Genomic DNA, 21503 nt, shown 5'->3' with positions numbered 1-21503 from the left:
TAATTTGAATTTCATCTAGTAATTATGCAGAATTAAAAAAGACTAAAAATGTTCCCCATCTTAAATTTCTTCTTGAGGTCTAGTAATCCTCATTATATTTTTATTCCCTTTAATTGCTCCTGACCAAGACTTGATAAGGGTAAAGAAATTTTAGTAGCAAATAGCATCCGATTTTGCTGCCATTGTAAATGCATTTAAAAAAGAAAAAGGTATTTTATGGATAAAGGAAGCGCGCTCTACCATTAATCTCTTTAATTTAGAACTCGAGTGTCACACTTTATCTTCTACTGATGCTGTTTAAGATTTTTGTGCCTTTCCTCTCTCAGTCCTGTTTGGTTGCCAAACTCAGCTTTTTTGGTTCCTAAAATCCTCATCAATATGTATTCCTGCTGTGAAGATTAACATCATTCATGTGTTGTTATAGCTACTTTGGCGCATCATGAGGGTGTTTTCCTATATTAATCATGTGAGATATGCTATATTGAAAAAACAGTATCATTTCTTCTTTTGAACTCATATGGGGTAATAGCAAATTCTATTACAACTGTCAGTTAACTTTTCTGGAAAAGCTAACTGGGGACAGGAGGAATGGGGACTAGAATTTTTTCTCTCGTCCCCTTGCCCACATCATTTTAGGAGTTTCTGAATTGGAGGGCAAGGTCCCTGGGTGGCACAGTCAATTTGCCTTGACTACTAATTGAAAACTTGGTGGTTGGAATCCACCCAGCAACACTACGGAGGAAAGGCCTCGCAGTCTGCTTCCATAAAGATTATAACCAAGGAAACCCTATTGAGTAACTCTACTCTATAACACAGTTACAGAGGGTCGCCATGAGTTGGAATTGATGCAGTGGCAACAGTTTAGTTTTGAAACGGAGGGCAAGAGAAAATTCTGTTCTCCTGCCTCTTTGTTGTCTGGGTATAATTTCCAACCTGTGGGTTAGAAAATGACATTCATTATTATTCAGTGAATTTGAGTACTTCTCTTTGTTCTCATTTGCTAATAATCCCCATATTTTGTTACTTTTACGCTGACTTATTAAAAAATTAGGGGTGTAATTAGAATGTAATTTACACTTTTCAGAATTTATGATGTTTATTTATTAAATTTGATTTTATACCAGTCTGCTTTATTTGGGTTTCTGATTTCCCAGTATTGGCTCAGATTTGAAAAATTGGAAAAGCTAGTAATTGCAGAATCATATTTAATATCCATCTTCAAATACTTGTTTCTTAGTGCATATTTCAGGAAAAGTATTTTTATTAATTTAATATTTTACTTATATGTGAGGATCTTCAAACTCTGTTTCTATAGTTTTGAAATTCTCCTGCTTAAAGATCCTCTTGATATTTAAAACATGTCTTAAAACATATTTGGGGAAGATAAAGTTTGCTATGTAATGTGATTTCTCTCAAGTTCTAAGTTTGAATGGTGTGCTGCTAATAATGCCGTAAGGTGAGAAGCTTTTTTTGTTCATGTCACTGAAAAATAGGTGACTTTTTCAAAAAGCAATTATCTATTTTTTCCTACTTCTGAATCAGTAATGTGCAAAACAATTTGAAATGATTAGGAGTTGCATCTTGTGATGACAAAAAATCCACCAATAACTGGCACAATTGGGCTCATTTAAAAATTTTTTTAAGGATTTTAAATATGTAAAAGTAATCTGATGTTGTGTTTGTAGAGCTTGTTCTTTGACAGCCCATGGAATACTTTATTTGCCCAGTATTGCATATTCCATTGTGTGTGGAAAATCTGGACACACGTGGACTCAGGTGTCACCTTCAGGTGTAGACAATTGTTGTCAGGCTGCCGTGCCCAGAGTCATGGGACAGTAACATTGAGGGGCCGTGGTGACAGGGAATCTTGTTTTGAAGTATTACATACAAGCCCATGTTGTAACCAGCAGGACAGAATGTGTTTCTGTTGGGAGTGCCTATAGGAAGGAGACAGATTCTCGGATTAAGGATGTTCAGCTGTGAGAAGAAATAGTTAAGATTTCAAACAGTCATGTTACAGGAAGTGCAGTAAATCAAGAAGGGATACCCTTATAAATATGCATGCAATTCAGGCTGTTCTGTTCATGTTAATGACTCTGCCTATTATTTTTAAGTGTTAACTGTGGTGTATTAGAATTTGAATATAGTATGGAATTGTTGCTCGCTAGCTTGTGGAGTTGGCAGTTTCCCAGTATGAGGAAGAAACTGTAATATATCATTCTTATAGTAGTTGAAGAGAGATTATTGAAGTGATGAGAGATGTGATTACAGTGTTTTATTAAAGCAATATTGTATTTGTTTTGGTTTAAATATAAAGTTTCCTGAGTCAGAAACATTTTTAGTTAAACTTTGTAGATTTTACATAAGTGTAGGATCTCAAAGAAAGTTTAAAGCAGCCTCTTGAGACATAAGCAGTCTTTTGGCTGAGGTTTTAATTGTCTTAACATTTGCCACGTCATTTAACTTTTAAAAATTTGATTCTAATTCATACTAATCTTACCTTTCTTTTATTGTCCTAAACACATAGGTAGCACAACATTTGCCAATTCAGCATTTTTCACTTGTACAATACAGTGGAACCAATGCTGTCAATCATGTTGTGCAACCATCACTGACTTCCATTGCTTATTTTCCTTAATTTTACCATAAGCTGTATTAAGATAGGGAAACTCAATCAAGTTTGGACTATTTCACTTGATATAACTATAACTAAACCCATAATGCTGCTTTGTTGATATCAGAGTCTTGAAACCATCAACACCTTCATCCTGTCTCCTGTGGCTTTTTTGTAGATCACCTTTCACAGGGTGTTTCTTTAGAAGTCAGTGTTCATTGATCGAGTGGGCAGAGAACACTCCTGGTTGTGTTTGTGGGCCATTGTGCAGACTACCCAGGCACATATTCAGAGCTCCAGTCGCACAGGCCACCAAGGAACCTGGTCACAGATGATCTTAGGAGCTGCTTCCAGCATCCACTGCCCTGCGGTGTTGGAGCTGCCTGTGAAATAAACATATAGAATTGTTGAGTGTGGCTAGACCAAATGTAGACCACCCCAAACTAATCCACATAGCCAAAACCCCCAGGAAAGATTGCATTCTGACTTTTAGAGCCACATTGCTTTAAGCCCAGGAATTCTCACCCACTTCATTAATTCAGTTATGGTTTAAAGCAATAATCCTAAACTCAAAAGCCAACGGGGCTCCAAGGCAACATAAACAAGTAAAGTGAGCTGGGTGTAAGACAATACCAAAAACAAAAAACCCAAACCCATTGCCTCAAGTTGATTCCGACTCATAGCGACCCTATAGGACAGAGTAGAACTGCCCTATGGGGTTTCAAGGAGCAGCTGGTGGATTCCAACTGCTGACCTCTTGGTTAGCAGCCTGAGCTCTTAACCAGTGTGCCACCAGGGCTCCATAAGACATTAGGAATCTCTATTAATGTTTTTTGTTTTCCCCAGATACTATGCAGGCCAAAAAAAAAAAAAACCCCAAACCCATTGCCATTGATTCAATCTCAACTCATAGTGACACTATAAGACAGAGTAGAGCTGCCCCATAGAGTTTCCAAGGCTGTAAATCTTTATAGAATCAGACTGCTACGTCTTTCTCCTGAGGAGTGGCTGGTGAGTTTGAACTGCTGACCTTTCTGTCAGCTTTAAACACGGCTCCAATAGGGCTCCTTGCCTGCATCCAGTGGCTTTAAATCTCTAGCTTAAATGGACAGTGAGTGGGCTGATTTAGATTTATCATTGAGGTCATATATGAAGGAATTTCATAGTTCATACCAATTTGATTTTTTAAAAAAAAATTATAGGTGTGTTTTCTAGTTGACACTTATAAGATAAAGCTAAGGGAGTTGTGGTTAAAAAAAAAAAAGATCTAGGATAAGCTAATAAAGGCAATGTAATATAGTGGTTAAGAGTGTGAAATCTGGAATAAGACCAGGGTGTGAATCCCAGTTCATTTACTTTAGAACTGTGTATCCTTTGGCGAGTCACTCACCCTCTCTGTGCCTCAGTTTTTCGTTTGGGAAATGGGGATAATAATAGCACCCATATATTGAGTTACTGGGAGGATAAATGAATAAATACCATAAAAAGATGGAACAGTGACTAAACATAGTAAGTATTCAATAAATGTTAACAATCGTTAATCTTATCTGGTTTTCTTTTTGCATTTGTCCTCTGAGTATTTTCAAGTATCATGTTACCTTGTATAAAAATAAAATGGGTAAGAATGGACAATGAAGTCATTACTGCAGCTAAGAAATTTTTGTGCAGTATTTTTATTTATCTGGTACTGTCCTCTAACAGGAGTACCTGGGTAGTGCAAATGGGTTAATGCTTGGCTGCTAATCAAATGAATGGCAGTTTGAGTCCACCTAGAGGCTTCTCAGAAGGAAGGCCTGGTGATCTACTTCTGAAATAGCAGCCACTGAAAACCCTATAGAGCACAGTTCTGCTTTGACACACATGGTGTCACCCTGAGTTGGAATCGACTTGAAGGCAACAGTATTTTTTTTATCCTCCAAAGGGGCTGGCATCTGCCACCCTAAGTGTCTTTCCATTGCTTGCCTGAGAAGAGAAGTGGCAGATGTTGAACGTTAAAACGGAAGTTCTCCAAGTTTGACGCCAAAGGTTCATTTTGTGCCCAAACCTTCAGGTCTTATTCATCAGTGTCTTTTAGCCAGCTGCTGCAAAACCAGACACTTCGTGCATTGAGTACATCCCCTTATAATTGTCCTTTGAGATGGGTTGTTGAGGGTGGTTGCTGCTTTGATGAGACTGTTTTGAGTGCTGCATGTTTTTCACTCGATAGCCGCTGCAGTCGTTGTCCCTGGCAGACTCGAAGCTCAAGACCGAGGTCACCATTATAATCAATGCCCTGGGAAGCAACACCTCCCTCACCAAAGTGGACATCAGTGGAAATGGGATGGGGGACATGGGAGCAAAGATGCTGGCGAAAGCACTGCAGATCAACACCAAGCTTAGGTATGCAGGAGTGACCCTAGGTCCTTCCTTCTGAGAAGAGCTTTGGCAAAGGTTCTATCAATAAGCATTGGAGAGCTGGCTAATGTAGTGGGCTGGGAGGGGGACTGGGTTTCCCCTGAGGCAACTTGGAAGAAGAAGAGACAATTTCACGTCTTTTTTCAAAATATGGGGGAGGGTGTTCCCAAATTTAGACACTGCGATCTTCAGGCTGCTGTCTTAAATATTTCCGTTGTGAGGTAAAACCTGATTCTCTGTGAACTAGATGCTGTTTCCTACTTCAGATCAGTGTGGACAGCTGACGAGTGTGTGGGCGAAGCCAGTGTTTTGTAGAGTTGTGTAGGCAGCACCATATGAGCAGCGCTGGCTGGTGTGAAATAATAACAGGAGTGGCTTGGTTGTGAGCCCAAAGCCTTATCTTCCCCTTGCCACCCTTGCCACCCTTGCCGCTACAAAGACTTAAAACCCAGGTGGGTGCAAGAAGTCCAGTGGGTCAAAGGCAAGTTCTTACTGACCAGCCATCTGGAGAGCGAAGTGTAAATTCGCATTGCTCCCCAAGGGCTCTTTCCTGATGTTTTCCTTGCTCTTCGGCATAAGACAGAGTCTGAATCTTCTGTGTAAACTGAAGCCAAAAGCCAAAAATTGCAGCAGTTTCTTTGAAGGTCAGCATGTATGTAAAGAAGGTCAACAAGATTAGGAAAGGAAAGCAATAGAGGTTGTAAGACTGGAATCATCCCCACAAGTAAAAGCCATTTCATGTGTTGGGGTGAACTGGCAAGTGCTAAAATACCTTTGAGGTGTATATATACTGGAGATAAAATAACACTTTTCTTCAGAATTGGTTCTGTGTTCAAGAAATAAGCAACCTCCTATTAATAGCAACAGAGATTTTGCCAGTTGAGTGAGTGAGGTCCTACCAGTTCGTAGGGTTGCAGTCATACCACGTCAAGGTGATGATGGAAACACAAGAAAGTATGACAGGATTCCCTTTAGTTATTTAGAATGGAAAAGGTCTCAGTACCTGAAATGCTTTATTGTTGGGCATGGATCTGTTTCGCATCTCTTGTAAACCACTTCAGCTTCAGACGTAAGTACTGGAATACTATTGAGAGAATATTAGAGAAAGCCGATTTTAGAGTTTTCTGGCTAATAAATCGTTGGAGCACTTAATGGTATTAAGTTAATGTGTGTGTTGCTTTTAAGTAGAGTTTTTTCATACTACTCAAGCAGTAAATGTGTTATGAATATAACAGTGGGGGATATGCTCATCCTTGCTTTGTTTGAAACCAAGATGAACATTATCCCTTGCTCACATGATGCCGTTGTACTGAAATGCCTAGACAGTGTTGCCTCTAAGAGATTTATATTCCGTGGAAGAATTGTTTCCTTCATTCCCAAGTGTCTGACCCCTTATGTGATTTGATTTTCAAATAGGACTGTAATTTGGGACAAGAACAACATCACTGCTCAAGGCTTTCAAGATATAGCTGTTGCTATGGAAAAGTAAGTTTTAATTAGGATTTTTTTCTGGAAGTCTGGAAAAATACGAGAGAACCAGCAGTCTCTATGTTATCTGTGGGGTAGTAGAAGTAGCAATAGATTGGGAACCAGGAAATCTGGGTCTGAGCATAATCTACTGCTTACCAGCCACAGGACCTTGGCAGACATTGAATTTCTTCTGGTGTGAGTTTCCTTATCTATAAAATGGGACCTCGGCTGCTAACGAAAAGGTTAGCAGTTCAAATCCACCAGCCACTCCTTGGAAACCCTATGAGCAGTTCTACTCTGTCTTGTAGGGTTGCTATGAGTTGGAATCAACTCGACAGCAACAAGTTTGGTTTTTTGGGTTTAAAATGGGGGGCAGAAATACCTGTCCTGCTAAAGATACTGTACTGTCCTGGAGGTCTCACTTCATCTCACAGTCCAGTGTGACGGTTGCCTTATTCCCCCTACTCTGTAGTTTCACAGTCTATTTTCATGGGTCTTGCTTTTTCCCCCATGATGACAACTTTGAATCCACTGGTGAGAAGAAAGCTGGGATCCAGAAAGTAAAATCGAAATTGAGAAATGGTAAGCTCAGGGCTAACTTATATTACTATCGTAAAGGGCTTTTTCTAGTACCTCAGTAACTAAGGTCTGCAGTTATTATTTATGGTTAAATTTACTTTTCTCAGGTTTTCCAAAAAGCCAATAAAAGAAATGAGAAAATAATAATACTTTACATGGGTGAAAACAATACTAGGAATCTGATTCTTTCTAATCTTTTCAACGCTCACATTGTATTATATGGAGCCCTGGTAGTGCAGTGGTTAAGAGCTCATGCTGCTAACCAAAAGGTCAGCAGTTCAGATCCACCAGCTGCTCCTTGGAAACCCTGTAGGGTAGTTCTGCTCTGTCCTTTAGGGTCACTATGAGTCGGAGTTGACTCAATAGCAATGGTTTATTGTATCATATAAAGGTAGAAATGGTGAAGCAGATTGAAAGCATTAAAAATGAGAGATTATAAAATGTGAGTGAGGAATAATAGCATAGAAGACAATTCCCTGGGGCAGGGGAGGAAGTGCTTATTATTTTGTGTTTTCCTAGATTTCCCTCCGTACACGAGGCCTCCTAGGAGAAGCTTCTACGCCCAACCTGGTGTCATGGACACAACCCTGGACCAAGCATTAGGGACCCTCCATTCAGTTCCCAGCTGTGTCACCAATAAGCCTATGATCTTGATCATAGCATCTTACCTCTCTGATTAATTCTTTCATAATATGAGCAAACTGGAAATTATTCTTAAGTGCTTTTCGGTTCTACATCCCGTGTTTCTACTTTAGCCAAAAGGTTAAAAAGTGCTGCCCACCACAACATCAGAAAGGCTTAGCCCCTGAGTTCTTTCTCCTCTATCCTGACCCCAGGCCACAGCTAAACATGGGAGAGTCAGCTTGCACCACTCAGTCCCCGCAGCTACTGCTCCCAGGAACCTTCTGTGACTGTAGACACACCTGTGATTGCTCCTATTGCAACTCAGAACCCCTAAATGGGAACATTTATTTGAAAATAGCTGCATTTTGATACTAATGGTACAGTTGCCACCCTGACTTTGTAAACCGCCAGCCCAGACCTGGGAAGCTGAGAGCATGCGTACCCAATACTCATCATTTCCAGATTGATGGTGGGCCACCTAGATCCTAGTTTATTATGAACATTGTGCTCCAAGATGCCAAAACAGTTCAAAATCACATTTAGTTTAAATAAAAGATGCTGGTGTTTACCATGATAAAAACCGGATTAAACAAACAAAAAACCAAACCCGTTACCGGCGAGTTAGTTCCGACTCATAGCAACCCTTTAGGACAGAGTAGAACTGCCCCATAGGGTTTCCAGGGAGCAGCTGGTGGATTGGAACTGCTGACCTTTTGGTTAGCAGCCAAGCTCTTAACCACTGCGCTACCAGGGCTCCAAAAATTGGATAAAGGAAAGGAAAATGTTCAAGGCTATAAAAAAAGACATATCGTCTCTTAGTTTCAGTTGGCTGGTTTCTTTAAGCCAAACAAAAGCAATTTTGCTGAAATAAAGCTAAGTTAAAAGCTAAAGTTATAGAAATATAACTTTATAGAATGTGTGTGTGTATAATATGTAGAAATATGATACATTTTAGTGTATGAATATGTTGCATTAAGACCAATTTACAGAGTGGCTTAATACAAAATATCCGAAGTGTTATATTTCTACATATTATACACACAATAAGTTGGTCTGGATGATTACTTTTTCATTAGATAATACCCATCTAGATTACTGCTGTAATTAAGATGATTGTTAGTTTTCTTCATTAATACTTTATTTTGGGAGTTAGTTGTCAATCTACTCTTTCAGTAAAAGTTATCTAAATATCCACGATAATCACATTGTGAGTGCTGCTTATTGTTTAGAGACCTAAAATAAGCCAGCTGACTCAGTGATTCTAGTGCAAATCCTAGTGAGGATGCCACAGTTGCCACCCAGTGACCAAAAAGGTTATTCTTGCTGAGTGCCATGTTGTAGAAATGGACAGATGGATTTTGGAGTAGGAGAGAGGAGACATCTCCAATGTTGGAGTTTGCAGTAGAAGAGCAGGTGGTATGGGGTCATCTGGGCATATGACTAAGTTTGTAGCAGGGTCAGGACCAAAGGCTGGGGTCCAGATTCAGTTTTTCTTACACAAATGACTGGCCCCTGCACTCTTCTGTCTAATCAGCTGGTCAGCAGTGGTGAGGTAATGTATGGACACAACACCCCACGTTGCTTCATTTGGTTTCTAGAGCCTGTTGAACCCAGGTGCTGACCTTCATGCAAACTGAAAGGACTTACAGGCATCAGTTGTGTTTAGCCAGGCAGGAAACAGTTTGCTAGCAGCTTTTCTAAAGACAGTCCACTTATTTATTTAATGGAGCCCAGAGACTGAACAGATTATTTCTGTGGATGTCAGTGGTCTTGCTTCGGAAGCAAAGATTTTGTTTTTCATTTTTCCTCTACCTGTTTGGGTCTGGCGAACACTCGTAATGCCTGTGGTGATCTAGGTATATTCAGATCTTTTGGCTTCTAAGACACAAGTAGCAAGTTGATGTGGACTTTTTTCTAGACTTGGTTCTACTGTCTCTCAGTCTGTATGTTTAGCCCCAATGTAAAAATTCTGTCCTGAATGTAATCCAAAGTCAAAAACAGAAAAAAAACCCACATTCTTCAAAGTTGTGTTGGTTTTGTTAGACAGCATGCATTAATGAGGTTGTCGATGGTGCTGCACGTGTGGATATTGAAGAAGACTGATGGTCTGGTGATTTAGAATTTCTTACGCTACTCTTAGAAAGCAACTTTTTTTTTTTTTTAAGATTGCTGAATTAAAGTTAATAGTAGGAAGTTATTTTTAAATAAATGTATTATTTTCTCCTTCCACCTAGGAACTACACATTGAGATTTATGCCAATTCCTATGTATGATGCTTCTCAAGCCCTAAAAACAAACCCTGAAAAAACAGAAGAGGCTCTACAGAAGGTAATGAAGAATTAATTACAATAAATTTCCCACTTGAAGTGAATTGTGTTAATAATAATTCTGAATGTCTGAATAGTACTTTGTATTTGCAAAACTTTTTCTCGCATTATCTTGTATTCTTATGATCATGACTGGCATAATGCTGACTTCGGGTGGAAGAAAATAAGGAAGACTAAAACTTGTCATAGAATTTAAGTAGAATAAAGTAACATTCTCACAACCTCTACATTCCAGAGTTTAAGCATAGGTAACTTCCCGATCATCCTTTGGAGCATGTGTGGAACTGAATGTCAACTTGTGTAACCTCTGTCCCCTCCATTAGCAATGGATAGAACCTTGTACACTTTCTCATCAAGAAATTTAGGTTCTTATTGGTATCTCCTGCCACAATTTTTGTCTATAAATATATATAATCCCATACCCATTCCCACTTCCTTCTGGCGAACCTAGAAGATGATGGGTCCCTCCCCCTTCAAGCCCAACCATCCACTGGTGCTTTTGGCCCCACCATCTCTGCCCTGGTGAGGGCTGAAAACTTGCCCTGTGAGCCATTCCTCCGGTCTCCCATATTTTCATCCTTCTCTTACTATGGCTAGCTTTCTTTCTGTTTTTAGACATGCCCTAATATTTCCCATCCAAAGATACACTAACAAGTACATTTGCATTTCCTATTATTATCAGCAACCATTGAAATCTTTCCTCCTGCTTTGTTCCATCTCTTCTGGTGGTACCAAGCTTGATCCAATCTCCTAAGCTTCACTTTCCTTTCCCATATCCACCTTAGCCAGTCAGTCACCAAGCCTACCAGTTCTATGCACAGACCTTTAAATTAGCTTTCTTCTCCTTTATTCCTATTATAGATGCCTTAGTTCAAGCCTTATCGTCTCTCACCAGGATTATTACCACATCCTCCCTAACTGGCACCTACCCTTTTTTTTGATACTTCCATTTATTTTACTTTTAGTAATAAATTTTTTTTCTATCTCATACACGATTGAACACATATTTTGCTTTAAAATTAACAGCCACAATTAAAGAAACAATGGTTTATTTTTCTAAGCAAGTGACTAAGCTGCTGAATCTTAAGGCCTCAACAAATTTTACATCTTCTTATTTTCATTGAATAACAAGAACTTCCATTTGATTATTCCTGGTATACTGCAATTTTGTTTCTTCAGTAGTTTCAAATTGCCAAACAGTCAAAACAGACAATTTAACTTGGTGAGCTTTGCTTTCAGGGGATTCTATCAAATGAATTCTCATTTACAGTGCAACACCTATCGCCAATATTACATAAAAAGTCCATCCATCAGGACTTCTCTATCGTGGTTGGCCAAGGAGTCCTGCTTTGGCTACCAGAGCTTCATTCTGCTGAATATGATATTCCTGAAATCTCATGGATATTCTTAGCATGTTTTTTAAATATTTCTGTAAGCAGTGTTCTGAACAGGTTATCTGTTCAGGTTTAACTTCTCTTGCTGTGAAGTCTTTAACACAGTCCAAAGAGCAGGTTTCTCTAAGTTTATTATAGGTTCCAAAAATTCCTTAAACTTTTTTATCTGATCAGATTCTGATATGTGTGCAGCTATATTCTTTTGGTATGGTTATTAGTCACCTTTTCTGATGCATGAGTTTCTTTCCTGTTATGGAATAGTGGTCGTCCAACCTTTTCTTGAATGTCTCCGGTGAGGCCTGAGTTCTTACTTAAGCACAGGCTCTTGCATTTGACACCTGCACAAGGCCCGGGGGGCTGTGCTGCCAGTTGAGTCTGGGTGCAGAGGGCCGGGGTCCGGGCAGGTGCCACAGCTGCTGGGTGGGAGAGAACACCAGCAGCACCTACTCTTACCTCCTCTTGTTCGCTTTCTATGCTGCAGTCAAAAATGCCACCTTATGTTGTAAATCTGAACAGACTAAAACCTTCAGTCTACCCTCTCCAGTGGCTTTCGGGATAAAACCTAGTCTCCTTAACATGACATGAAATTCTTTCCAGGATCTGCCTCCTATCCACTTCCTACTTCATCTCTTGCCACCCCTTACTCTTCATTTTGCTCCACCTAGGGAACTTGTTAGAAATGCAGATTCTCGGGCCCCAGACACTGGAGATAGAATTCAGCAATTTGTGTTTTCACAAACTCTCCTAGTGAATGTGAAGTTTGAGAATGACTGCCCTAGTCTAGACCATACTCATGCTTTCTTCCCATGCATGTCTGTTGACTTTAATTCAAGTGTAAGCTCATGAGAAGAAAGTATCCTCAGAGTCTCCTTCCGTACTAGGTGGTTGTTCTTCCAAAGATTTCCTGTCATTGGCCTTGTGACATTGTTTTAAGTTACCTGACTCCTTGTCTTTGTCCGCCACTGGACTGGGAGCTCCTTGAAGGCAGAGCCTATGTATTTTTATTTATTTTTTTATTCCCAACAGCTAGCATTGTGCCTGGCATGCATGTTTCGGTACCCCATAGACATTTGTTGAATAAAGGAGAGTAAGATTTTGGGGGTCTGCTGTGATGTGGTGAAAAAATCATCCAAGATTTGGATTCATAAGATCTGACTTCAAATCCAACTCTTCCCAACTTTGTAACCGTCAATAAATTACTTACTGTTATGGATTGATTGTGTCTCCCAAAAATATGTGTTGAATTCCTGGTTCTTGTACCTGTGGATGTGATCCTGTTTGCAAATAGGGTTTTTCTTTTGTTATGTTTAATGAGGCAATGCCAGTATAGGGTGGGTCTTAAACTTAATCACTTCTGAGTTGTAAAAAGACCAGAATAGACCCAGAGACACACTCAGGGTGAAGACAGGTACTGTGTGAGGATTGTGTACGAGCAAAGAAATGTCAGCAGTCGCCAGAAACTAGGAGAGAGGCTTATAGAAGAAATTGACATGGCTGAGACCCTGCTTTGGATTTTACCCTCCAGAACTATGAGAAATAAATTTCTCTTCTTTAATACCACCTACTTGTGGTATTTCTGTTATGGCAGCACCAGGTAATTGAGACGCTTTTTTTGAACTTTAGTTTCCTCATCTATATAAATAGGAATAATAAAACTATATAACTAGGTTTAGATAACATTTAATGTATAATTCTTACTGGGTACCTGGTACTGTTTTAAATGCTTTATATAAATTAGCACATTTAATCTTTAAAACAAACTCATAAGGTAGGTTCTATTATTATCCCCATTTTACAGATAAGGAAGCTAAAGAATATGGAGGCTAAGTATTTTGCCTAAGGTGGCTCTGAGGATCAAATGAGGTAGTATATGTGAAAAGCAGTTTGTAAACCATAAAGCAATATGCAAATGTTAGATACCTTTATACTTTTTAAAAGAATGTTAGTCAGCGTACAACAAAAACTTATTCTAGAGAAACCAGGCTTCACGTTTCAGTTCCATTATGTAAAGAGCTTAGAAGTCATCACTCCTGTCCTCACTAAAAGAAAGGGGGAAAAAAAACTGAACAAATGGAAAAACAACAACTTTTCTTAGCTCCCTCAGAGAATTGAGGTATCAGGGCAAACCACAACCCCAAAAACTGGACAGACAGGTAAATCAGAGAATTACAGCCAAGATCAACTAGCCAGAAGTAGAAGCCACTGGAGCTAGTAACTGGTAGGACTACTTAAATGGTAATTGATGAATTTCTAGAGGTTGAGGTGGACTAGCTTGAGCGTTAAATACTCCTACGGCCCAGTCTTGGGTGACCCCCTGCACTCTCATCGGTTTTTACCTCTCCAGGAGTCTTACCCAGTTCTCAATGTGAAGATCAGAGAAAAATCTCCTCGTGCTTGTGGCAGGGGGAAGAGATAATCATTTTTAAATACGCTTCGGGGAAAAGTAACTGTTTTGAAATATGCCAGAGCATTCTGGGTAAGAAAGGCCTGCCCTCAAGAGAAGCTACTTTGTCAGGGCCTTATCTGACCTGGCAGAGGGTGGTTAGACAACTGCAGCCCCCTATAACCTTTCTGTCTTATATACAGGGAAGAAAGAAAGAAAGAAAGAAAAAAAAAAGACTAAGAAACACTTTTCAAGTTCAAAGCCTATGGACTCAGAGCCACTAAAAAACTGAAATGAAAACTGACAAACATTTAATCTAAAATATTTCCCTTTAACACCTTACCACCATATCAGCAGGGCTCTAGTATAATACTACCAGATTACAACTACGAGAGCTGTATGACACAGACTCTACTTAAGAAAGAGTTCTTAGGGAAATCCAGAGACAACCAAGGAGAAAACAAAAACAAGGGAACTAGAGAAAATTAAATCCTCTGGCACCTACAGCTACAGCAAATATTAACCACAGCCCACCTCCTAGTCAGATTAACATAAAACCTCACACTAGAAGCCTGATTCCCTCAGTCCCTGGCTTTCAACAAAAAATTGCATGGCAAGTGAAAAAGCAAGAAAAAAACATAGTCTAAAGAGACAAATATCAAAACTAGACTCAAATAGTAGCATGGATTTTGGAATTATCAGATTTACAATTTAAAATAACTGGTTAATATATTAAAAACTGATGGAAATAGTAGACAGCATGTAAGAATAAATGGGTAATGGAAGCAGAGAGATGGAAACTTTAAGAAAAAATCAAAAGGATTGATAGAAATAAAAAAAAAACCTGTAACAGGCTCATCTGTAGACTGGACAGGGCTGAGGAAGGAATCAGTGAACTTGAAGATGGGTCAATAGAAGCTTTCCAAACTGAAATGTGAAGAGGAAAAAAATAGGGGGGAAAGGGAACATAATATTCAAGAGCTGTGGGACAATTACAAAAGAAGAAACATGCATAATAGGAATACCAAAAGGAGACAAAAGAGAGAAAGGAGCAGAAGAAATAAAATATTTTGTGATACTATGCCTGAGAATTTTCCAAAATTAATGACAGACACGAGACCACAGATCTGGAAAGCTCAGAGAACACCAAGCAGGGTAAATACCAAAAAAAGGTATACCTAAGCATATCATATTTAAACTGCAGAAAATCAAGGATACAGAAGAAAATCTTGAAAGAAGCCAGAGGGGAGAAAATTACTTACAGAGGAACAAGGGTAAGCATTACAGTGACTTCTTATTAGAAACCAAGTGAGCAAGAAGAGAGTGGAGTGAAAGTGCTGCAGTGTTGAAAGAAAAAATAAACACGAACCTAGAATTTTATGTCCTGCAAAGACAAACAAAACAACCAAAGCCATTGCTATAGAGTCAGCAAAATTATCCTTCAAAAAGTGAAGGAGAACTAAAGACTTTCTCAGACAAACAAAAACTGCGGGAATTTTTTGCCAGTGGACTTGTCATGCAGGAAATACTAAAAGAAGTTCTTCAGAGAGAAAGAAAATAGATTAAAAACTCAGATCTATACAAAGAAAAGGAAGAGAATTAGCAAAGGAGTAACTGAAGGTAAAATAAAATCATTTAGTTTTCTTATTTTTAATTAATCTAATACATACCTGTTTTGTCAGAGGAATAATAGCAACAATGTATTAGGTGATTATAGCATATGGGTAAGTGAAGTTAATGGAGCAATGTTATAAGGGTCTCTCAGGAGGGTGGAATTAGGAATACTCTAAAGTATCTATGCTACCTGTGAAGCAGTATATTGTTATTTGAAAGTAGACTTAAGATTAGTTGTAATGTATATTGCAAACTCTAGGGTAACCACTAAAATTTTTAAAAAGAAGTATAATTATCTAAAGAAGAGAAAATGGAATCATAAAAAAATGCTCAAGTAAAACCAGAGAAGGTAGAAAAAGAGGGGAAGAAAAAAAACAAAGAAGAAGAAAAGAACAATGCAACAAATAGGAAACTGTTATAAACATGGTAGATATTAAGCCAATATATCAAAGCTTATTCTATAGATCAGAAAACTAAAAATAGAGATAGGATCTAGGGATAAGGGCAAAGAGGATACAAACATTAATTATTGAATTTGTGGATTTTTAATAAAAAATGAGTGACTTTAAAGCTCATCCTTATTGGTTAGTCTTAAAATATTTATTATGCTTTTATACATTCAAGTTTTCATTTTAATGGATAGAGCTCTGGCCTCTGGAAGAAATATGGCTCTTTATTTTTGCGATTCCATACTCAGTCTTTATAAGTTTTTTATTTTTAAATACAGGTTATCAAGATTTTTGCTACTTGTGCTATGAGAGTGGAGATGTCTAACTGGCTCTAGAATTTCTCCCAGATCGCTATCTACTGCCCAGAGATGCCAGGGAACTTGATAATGACCTTTTTGTCCTTTCCATTCCATTTGACCTTACTCTGGCAATCAGGCGTTAGCACCCAGGAGGTGCGTTCACTGTCCTTGGTCAGTAATGACACATGGAAGGAAAGTTTACTCTGCTAACCCAAGATATAAATAATTTCAGTGGTAATGTATACATGACTGATATTAAAGACACTTGAACAATGTTATTCTTCCTTCCCCTCGAGCTGATTTTTAGCAAAGAGCTTTGAATGTTGTTTTTCTAACAAATTCCTTCTAGGTTTAGTCTGTGAAGCTTGGTGCACCTGGAAAAAGGTCTTTAATGTGCAGGCCAACCTTGGATGCGCCTTTTTTGTGCCAGAGCTGAGAGCCTCCTGAATAAACAAATTGCTCTCAGAACCACGTGACAGCCGACAAAAGTAAAAGAATGAATAACAAAACAAAAGGACCCAAAGCTGGGTGACAGTGTGTACCTGTGGTATTTCAGGGCAAGGATCTTTCTAGGTAAAGCATTTTACATTGATGGTAATATCACCTTGGGAAGAGATGACTTCTCAGGGAACAGCAAGAGAAAGTTAATGTAATATAATGTCATGACATTAATGTATCGCTTTAATAATGTTTCATTTCAAGGATCTTTTCGTTTTTATAATTACTTCATTTATGTTTGATAGAAAAGTACATTTTGTTCTGCTTTATAGTTCCTAGACATGATAGTAATTATAGTCTGTATTTTAATTGTTCCTAATTGGTATTAAGTAGTAGACACTTTAGCATATGGAAAATTAAAATGAAAATGTAATAATACTGAGAGCTTGACAGTTATTAGAAGTTCTTAACTAGGGAACCATAGTGATAAATTAAAAGCCAGATGGTTAAGTGGTATTATTAAACACACACACATATAACTGAAGAAAAAACAACCACCACGGATGGCATAATTTATCCATCTCAAATCATTTTTAAAAAAAAAATCTTCAAAGATATTCACATTTCCAGTGGTTAACTGTATATTTTTTGTTCAGTATATATCCAAATGCATATTATTCATTCTTAATGCTTTATTTCAATCTATTATTTATACTTTTGAGTTTTTCATAGGGGATTTTCTTTGTATAAAAACAGTTTATCAAACAACTTCAAGATTTCCCATTTTCTGTGGAAATTCACTTTCTTACTTGCCGTAATTTGCTAAAATTAGGTCCTGTTTTTTGAAAAAAAAAAAAAAGAGAAAATCTGATGAATTAATAACATTAGTATATGTCTTTGAATAGTACCAGCCTGTTTCCTTCAAATTTTTTAGCTGTTTTATCTTCCCTCCTGCTTAAAATAAAGAATTTTTCCAAGTGCTAGTGGATTCTACTACTGGAGTAAGTCTAACACGGTTGCAGAGTAGCATCTGTACACCTTGGGGATATTTATTTAACCTGAACTGTGCAGTCGGTAAACATTCATGAGAGAGAAGGATTGAGATTGTGTGTAAGAGAGTTATGAAAAGTCACTAAATGCGGTCTATAACCCTGGAGGCAATTAATCATTGGCTTATCTTTGTCAGCTACTGAGTCACATAGAAATTACTGCATTTACTTACAAGTTAAATTTCTAACTAAAACCCCAATAATAAATCACAACGCTGGCCTGTCCCCATTCCCCATGTCTTGTAAGTCAAGGCATGGGCAGGCTGTGTGTATTAGTGCTTGCATTATAAGTTCAGCAGCTGGCTATTTCACTTGTAACTATATTATCTACTGAATTTCAATGCTTTCTTGAAAGATACATGTGCTTCATTTCCAGATAGAGAACTATCTTCTCCGGAATCACGAGACTAGAAAATATCTTCAAGAGCAGGCCTACCGCCTACAGCAGGGCATCGTCACCAGCACCACACAGCAGGTAAGAGCACCAGGGTTCCCCTTCCACTCCCTCTTAGCTGAGATCCTTCTAAGAGCAAAGGACCTCAACACTGGAATCATTCACAATGGGGCAATAAAAGCTGATTTCTGAAAACGACAACAGATGTAAATAGATTTCAGGGAGAGAGATTGAGGGAAATGTAGACCAACTGTAATGATAAATAGGCACTTTTAATTATTGATGGCTTTGTGCCTTTTAAGATTAACAGTGAGGTCTACCTTAGATTTATATACAAATACTAAAAACCAAGAAAACCAAACCTCTTGCCGTGGAGTCCATTCAGACTCCTAGTGACCCTACAGGACAGAGTAGAACTGCCCACTAGGGTTTCCAAGGAGCGGCTGATGGATTTGAACTGCCGACCTTTTATCTAGCAGCCGAGCTCTTAACCACTGCACCACCAGGCCTCCATACAAATATTAGGAACCCACAAATACAGATAATAAAATCTAAGGGTAATCAAACTGGCTGCTTTGGAGGCATTCTGTTCCTTTCTCTCTACTCCTGCACTTCCATGAGTAAACCAAAAAAACCAAACCCATTACCATTGAGTCGATTCTGACTCATTGTGACCGTATAGGTCAAAAGAGAACTTTCCCATAGGGTTTCCAAGGAATGGCTGGTGGATTCGAACCGCTGACCTTTTGGTTAGCAGAAATTTCCAGATTTTTCTGAATAATGAAGAGTTGTTGAATAGTAATTAATATTTAAGTGCTGAAGAGAAACTGAGGTGCTTTTCTCTTTTACCTCATTCTCCTTTCTACTTAACTTTAGAGAAGGGGGAACAAAGAGAATTATAACTTAAAAAAAAGTGTAGAAATTTTCCCTTTAAAAATATAAACCAAAACCAAGGATCATAAGATATTTGAGGAAAACTAACAGCATGTCAAAGAAAGACTAAGATAAACAAAAGAACTAAGCCCAGATAATTCAGAGTACAACCGAGGATTTATTTTTAAAATTCTGATTTTTAAGTTCAGTGGGATTTGAGAGACTATTATGTCCATAAAATAAGAATAGACAGCTATGAAAAGGAGTAGAGAACAGAAAATAATGGTTAACAATTAAAAATATGATTACTGAAATATAAGATTAAATAAACTGATAGTAGAAAAACTAAGCAGTTTCTCTGGAGGGAAAAAACAAGGAAATCTCTATAGCATGTAGTGAAAAGACAAAGACATGAAAAATATGAGAGAAAAGTAAATTAACATAGCAACTAGATTCAAAATGACGATCATCCTTTTAATAGGAGCTTCAAAATTAAAAAACAATATGATATAGTATATAGCATAGTATAATGTATGGAAAACCATATTCCAGCAGTCTTCGGGTTGGTATGGCCCATCAAAAGTAATCAGTGTGAGCCACTCTCAGAGGCTACCTTTCAACCAAATAATAGACTAGCCTATAAAATTAACAATAACACTCATGAGGAATGTGCTTCTTAGGACTATCAACTATATGAGACCAAAAGGGCAACATTTGCCCAAAAGCAAAGATGAGAAGGCAGAGAGGGGCAGCGAAACTGGACAAATAGAATTGGGGAACCCAGGGTGGAAATGGGGAAAGTGCTGACATATTGTGGGGATTGCAACCAATGTCACGGAAAAATTTGTGTATCAGTTATTGAATGGGAAACTAGTTTACTGTATAAACTTTCACCTAAAGGACAATAAAATGTTCAAAGAAAATTAATCAGAATGGATGCGATAAAGACCCACACCTAGCCAAATCCTGGTGAAATTTCAGAACACTTAGGATAAAGAAGAAAATCTTGAGAGAATAAATGGCTGTTTTACAAGGGAACAAACACCAATTCTTAGCACCAATCTCAATTACTAGAAGAAAACATACTGTCATCAAAGTTCAGAGGTGGATTTATTTTGGACAAAGAATGCTATACTTAGCCATTCCGTTAATCAGATTTGAGGACAGAATAACAACATTTTCAGATGTGGACTTAGAAATTTTACTCCACATGCCATATGAAAAAGTTACTTGAGAAAAGTCTCCAGCCTAATATATAAGTAAAAAAACTATAGCAGAAAAGAAATCATAGAAGAAGCTATAAAAGCTGAAATAATGTTTAAAAAATTGCTACTTTGGGACAATCTACTTCATGTTGTCGTTAGGTGCCATTGAGTCGGTTCCAACTCGTAGTGATCCTAGAACGAAAGGTTGCCCAGTCCTGCACCATCCTCACAATATTTGCTATGTTTAAGCCCATCGTTGCAGCCACTGTGATGTTTCTTTCTATGTGGCTCCTATAATCATAACTTTGTAACTGCCCGTTAGAGGGTTTAAAATATTAATGTCAACTTAAACAAGATGGGAAGACTTTATTGTTACATGGAAGAATGTAAATGTTGAATATCCTGGTAATGTAAAAATAATGAAACTAACTAAAATTAGGAATTGAGAGGAGAAAGTTGAGTGGTAGTATAAGTATTCTAAATTTTTAGTTTTTATTTCATGGGGTCTACTGCTATTTTCTAGAATTCATTAATTAAAAAAAAGGATAAATCTATTTACATTTAAAATTTACATCATCAGAAGAATTAAAAAATTAGAACGTTTTCAAAAGGGTTTATGGCTGCACATGGAGAAGAACTGAGTGGTTGGGAAATGTTTATCATTTTTTTTTTTTCCCTGCTGAGACAGACCAATGTCCCACAACTGAAGGTTGTGATTTTTTTTTTTTTAATTGTATTTCAGGTGAAAGCTTACAGAACAAATAGTTTTTCATGAAACAGTAGTACGCATATTGTTTTATGACATTGGTTAACAACCCCATGACATGTCAACACTCCCTTCTCTACCTTTTTTTTTTGATGAAAAAATACATAGCGAAAGATGAACCATTTCAAAAATTTCTGCATGCACAGTTCATTGACATTGATTACGCTCTTCCAGTTGTGCTGCTATTCTCACTTAGGTGAAGGCTTACAGAACAAAATAGTTTCTCATTTAACAGTACACATGTTGCCCTGTGGCAATGATTAACAACCTCACAACACATCAACACTATCCTTACTCAGCCTTGGGTTCCCTATCACCAGCTTCCTTGTCCCCTTCTGCCTTCTGGCCCTTGTCACTGGACTGCTCTACCTCATTAGTCCCATTTGGTTTTATGGGGCTGTCCACTCCCAGGCTGAATGGTGAACCTCAGAAGTGACTTCACCACTGAGCTAAAAGGGTGTCTGGAGGCCATACTCTCGGGGTTTCTCCAGTCTCCTTTAGGCCAGTAAATCTGGTCTTTTTTTTTGTAAGTTAGAATTGTGTTCTACATCCTTCTCCAGCTCTGTCCAGAACCCTCTGTTGTGATCCTGGTCAGAGCAGTCAGTGGTGGTAGCCAGGCACCATCTAGCTG

At 38.1% G+C, this 21503-nt stretch overlaps 1 protein-coding gene and 1 pseudogene across 1 annotated transcript in view; one reads left to right on the top strand and one right to left on the bottom strand.

Moving 5' to 3' along the window:
- The window catches only part of CARMIL1 (capping protein regulator and myosin 1 linker 1), a 439497-nt gene that overhangs the window by 309398 nt on the left and 108596 nt on the right, over positions 1–21503 (top strand). Inside the window, exons 21-24 of the mRNA XM_004383977.1 lie at positions 4821–4993; positions 6425–6493; positions 9916–10009; positions 18011–18109. Coding sequence (XP_004384034.1) covers positions 4821–4993; positions 6425–6493; positions 9916–10009; positions 18011–18109 — 435 coding nt within the window. The remainder of the gene's footprint in view (positions 1–4820; positions 4994–6424; positions 6494–9915; positions 10010–18010; positions 18110–21503) is intronic.
- LOC105756676 (mitochondrial import inner membrane translocase subunit Tim9-like) lies at positions 11330–12029 on the bottom strand (annotated as a pseudogene).

This window comes from Trichechus manatus, unplaced genomic scaffold, assembly GCF_000243295.1.
Source record: "Trichechus manatus latirostris isolate Lorelei unplaced genomic scaffold, TriManLat1.0 scaffold00115, whole genome shotgun sequence".
NCBI lineage: Eukaryota > Metazoa > Chordata > Mammalia > Sirenia > Trichechidae > Trichechus > Trichechus manatus.
The sequence above is the reverse complement of the archived record's forward strand: the minus strand, read 5'-3'. Positions and strand labels throughout refer to the sequence as shown.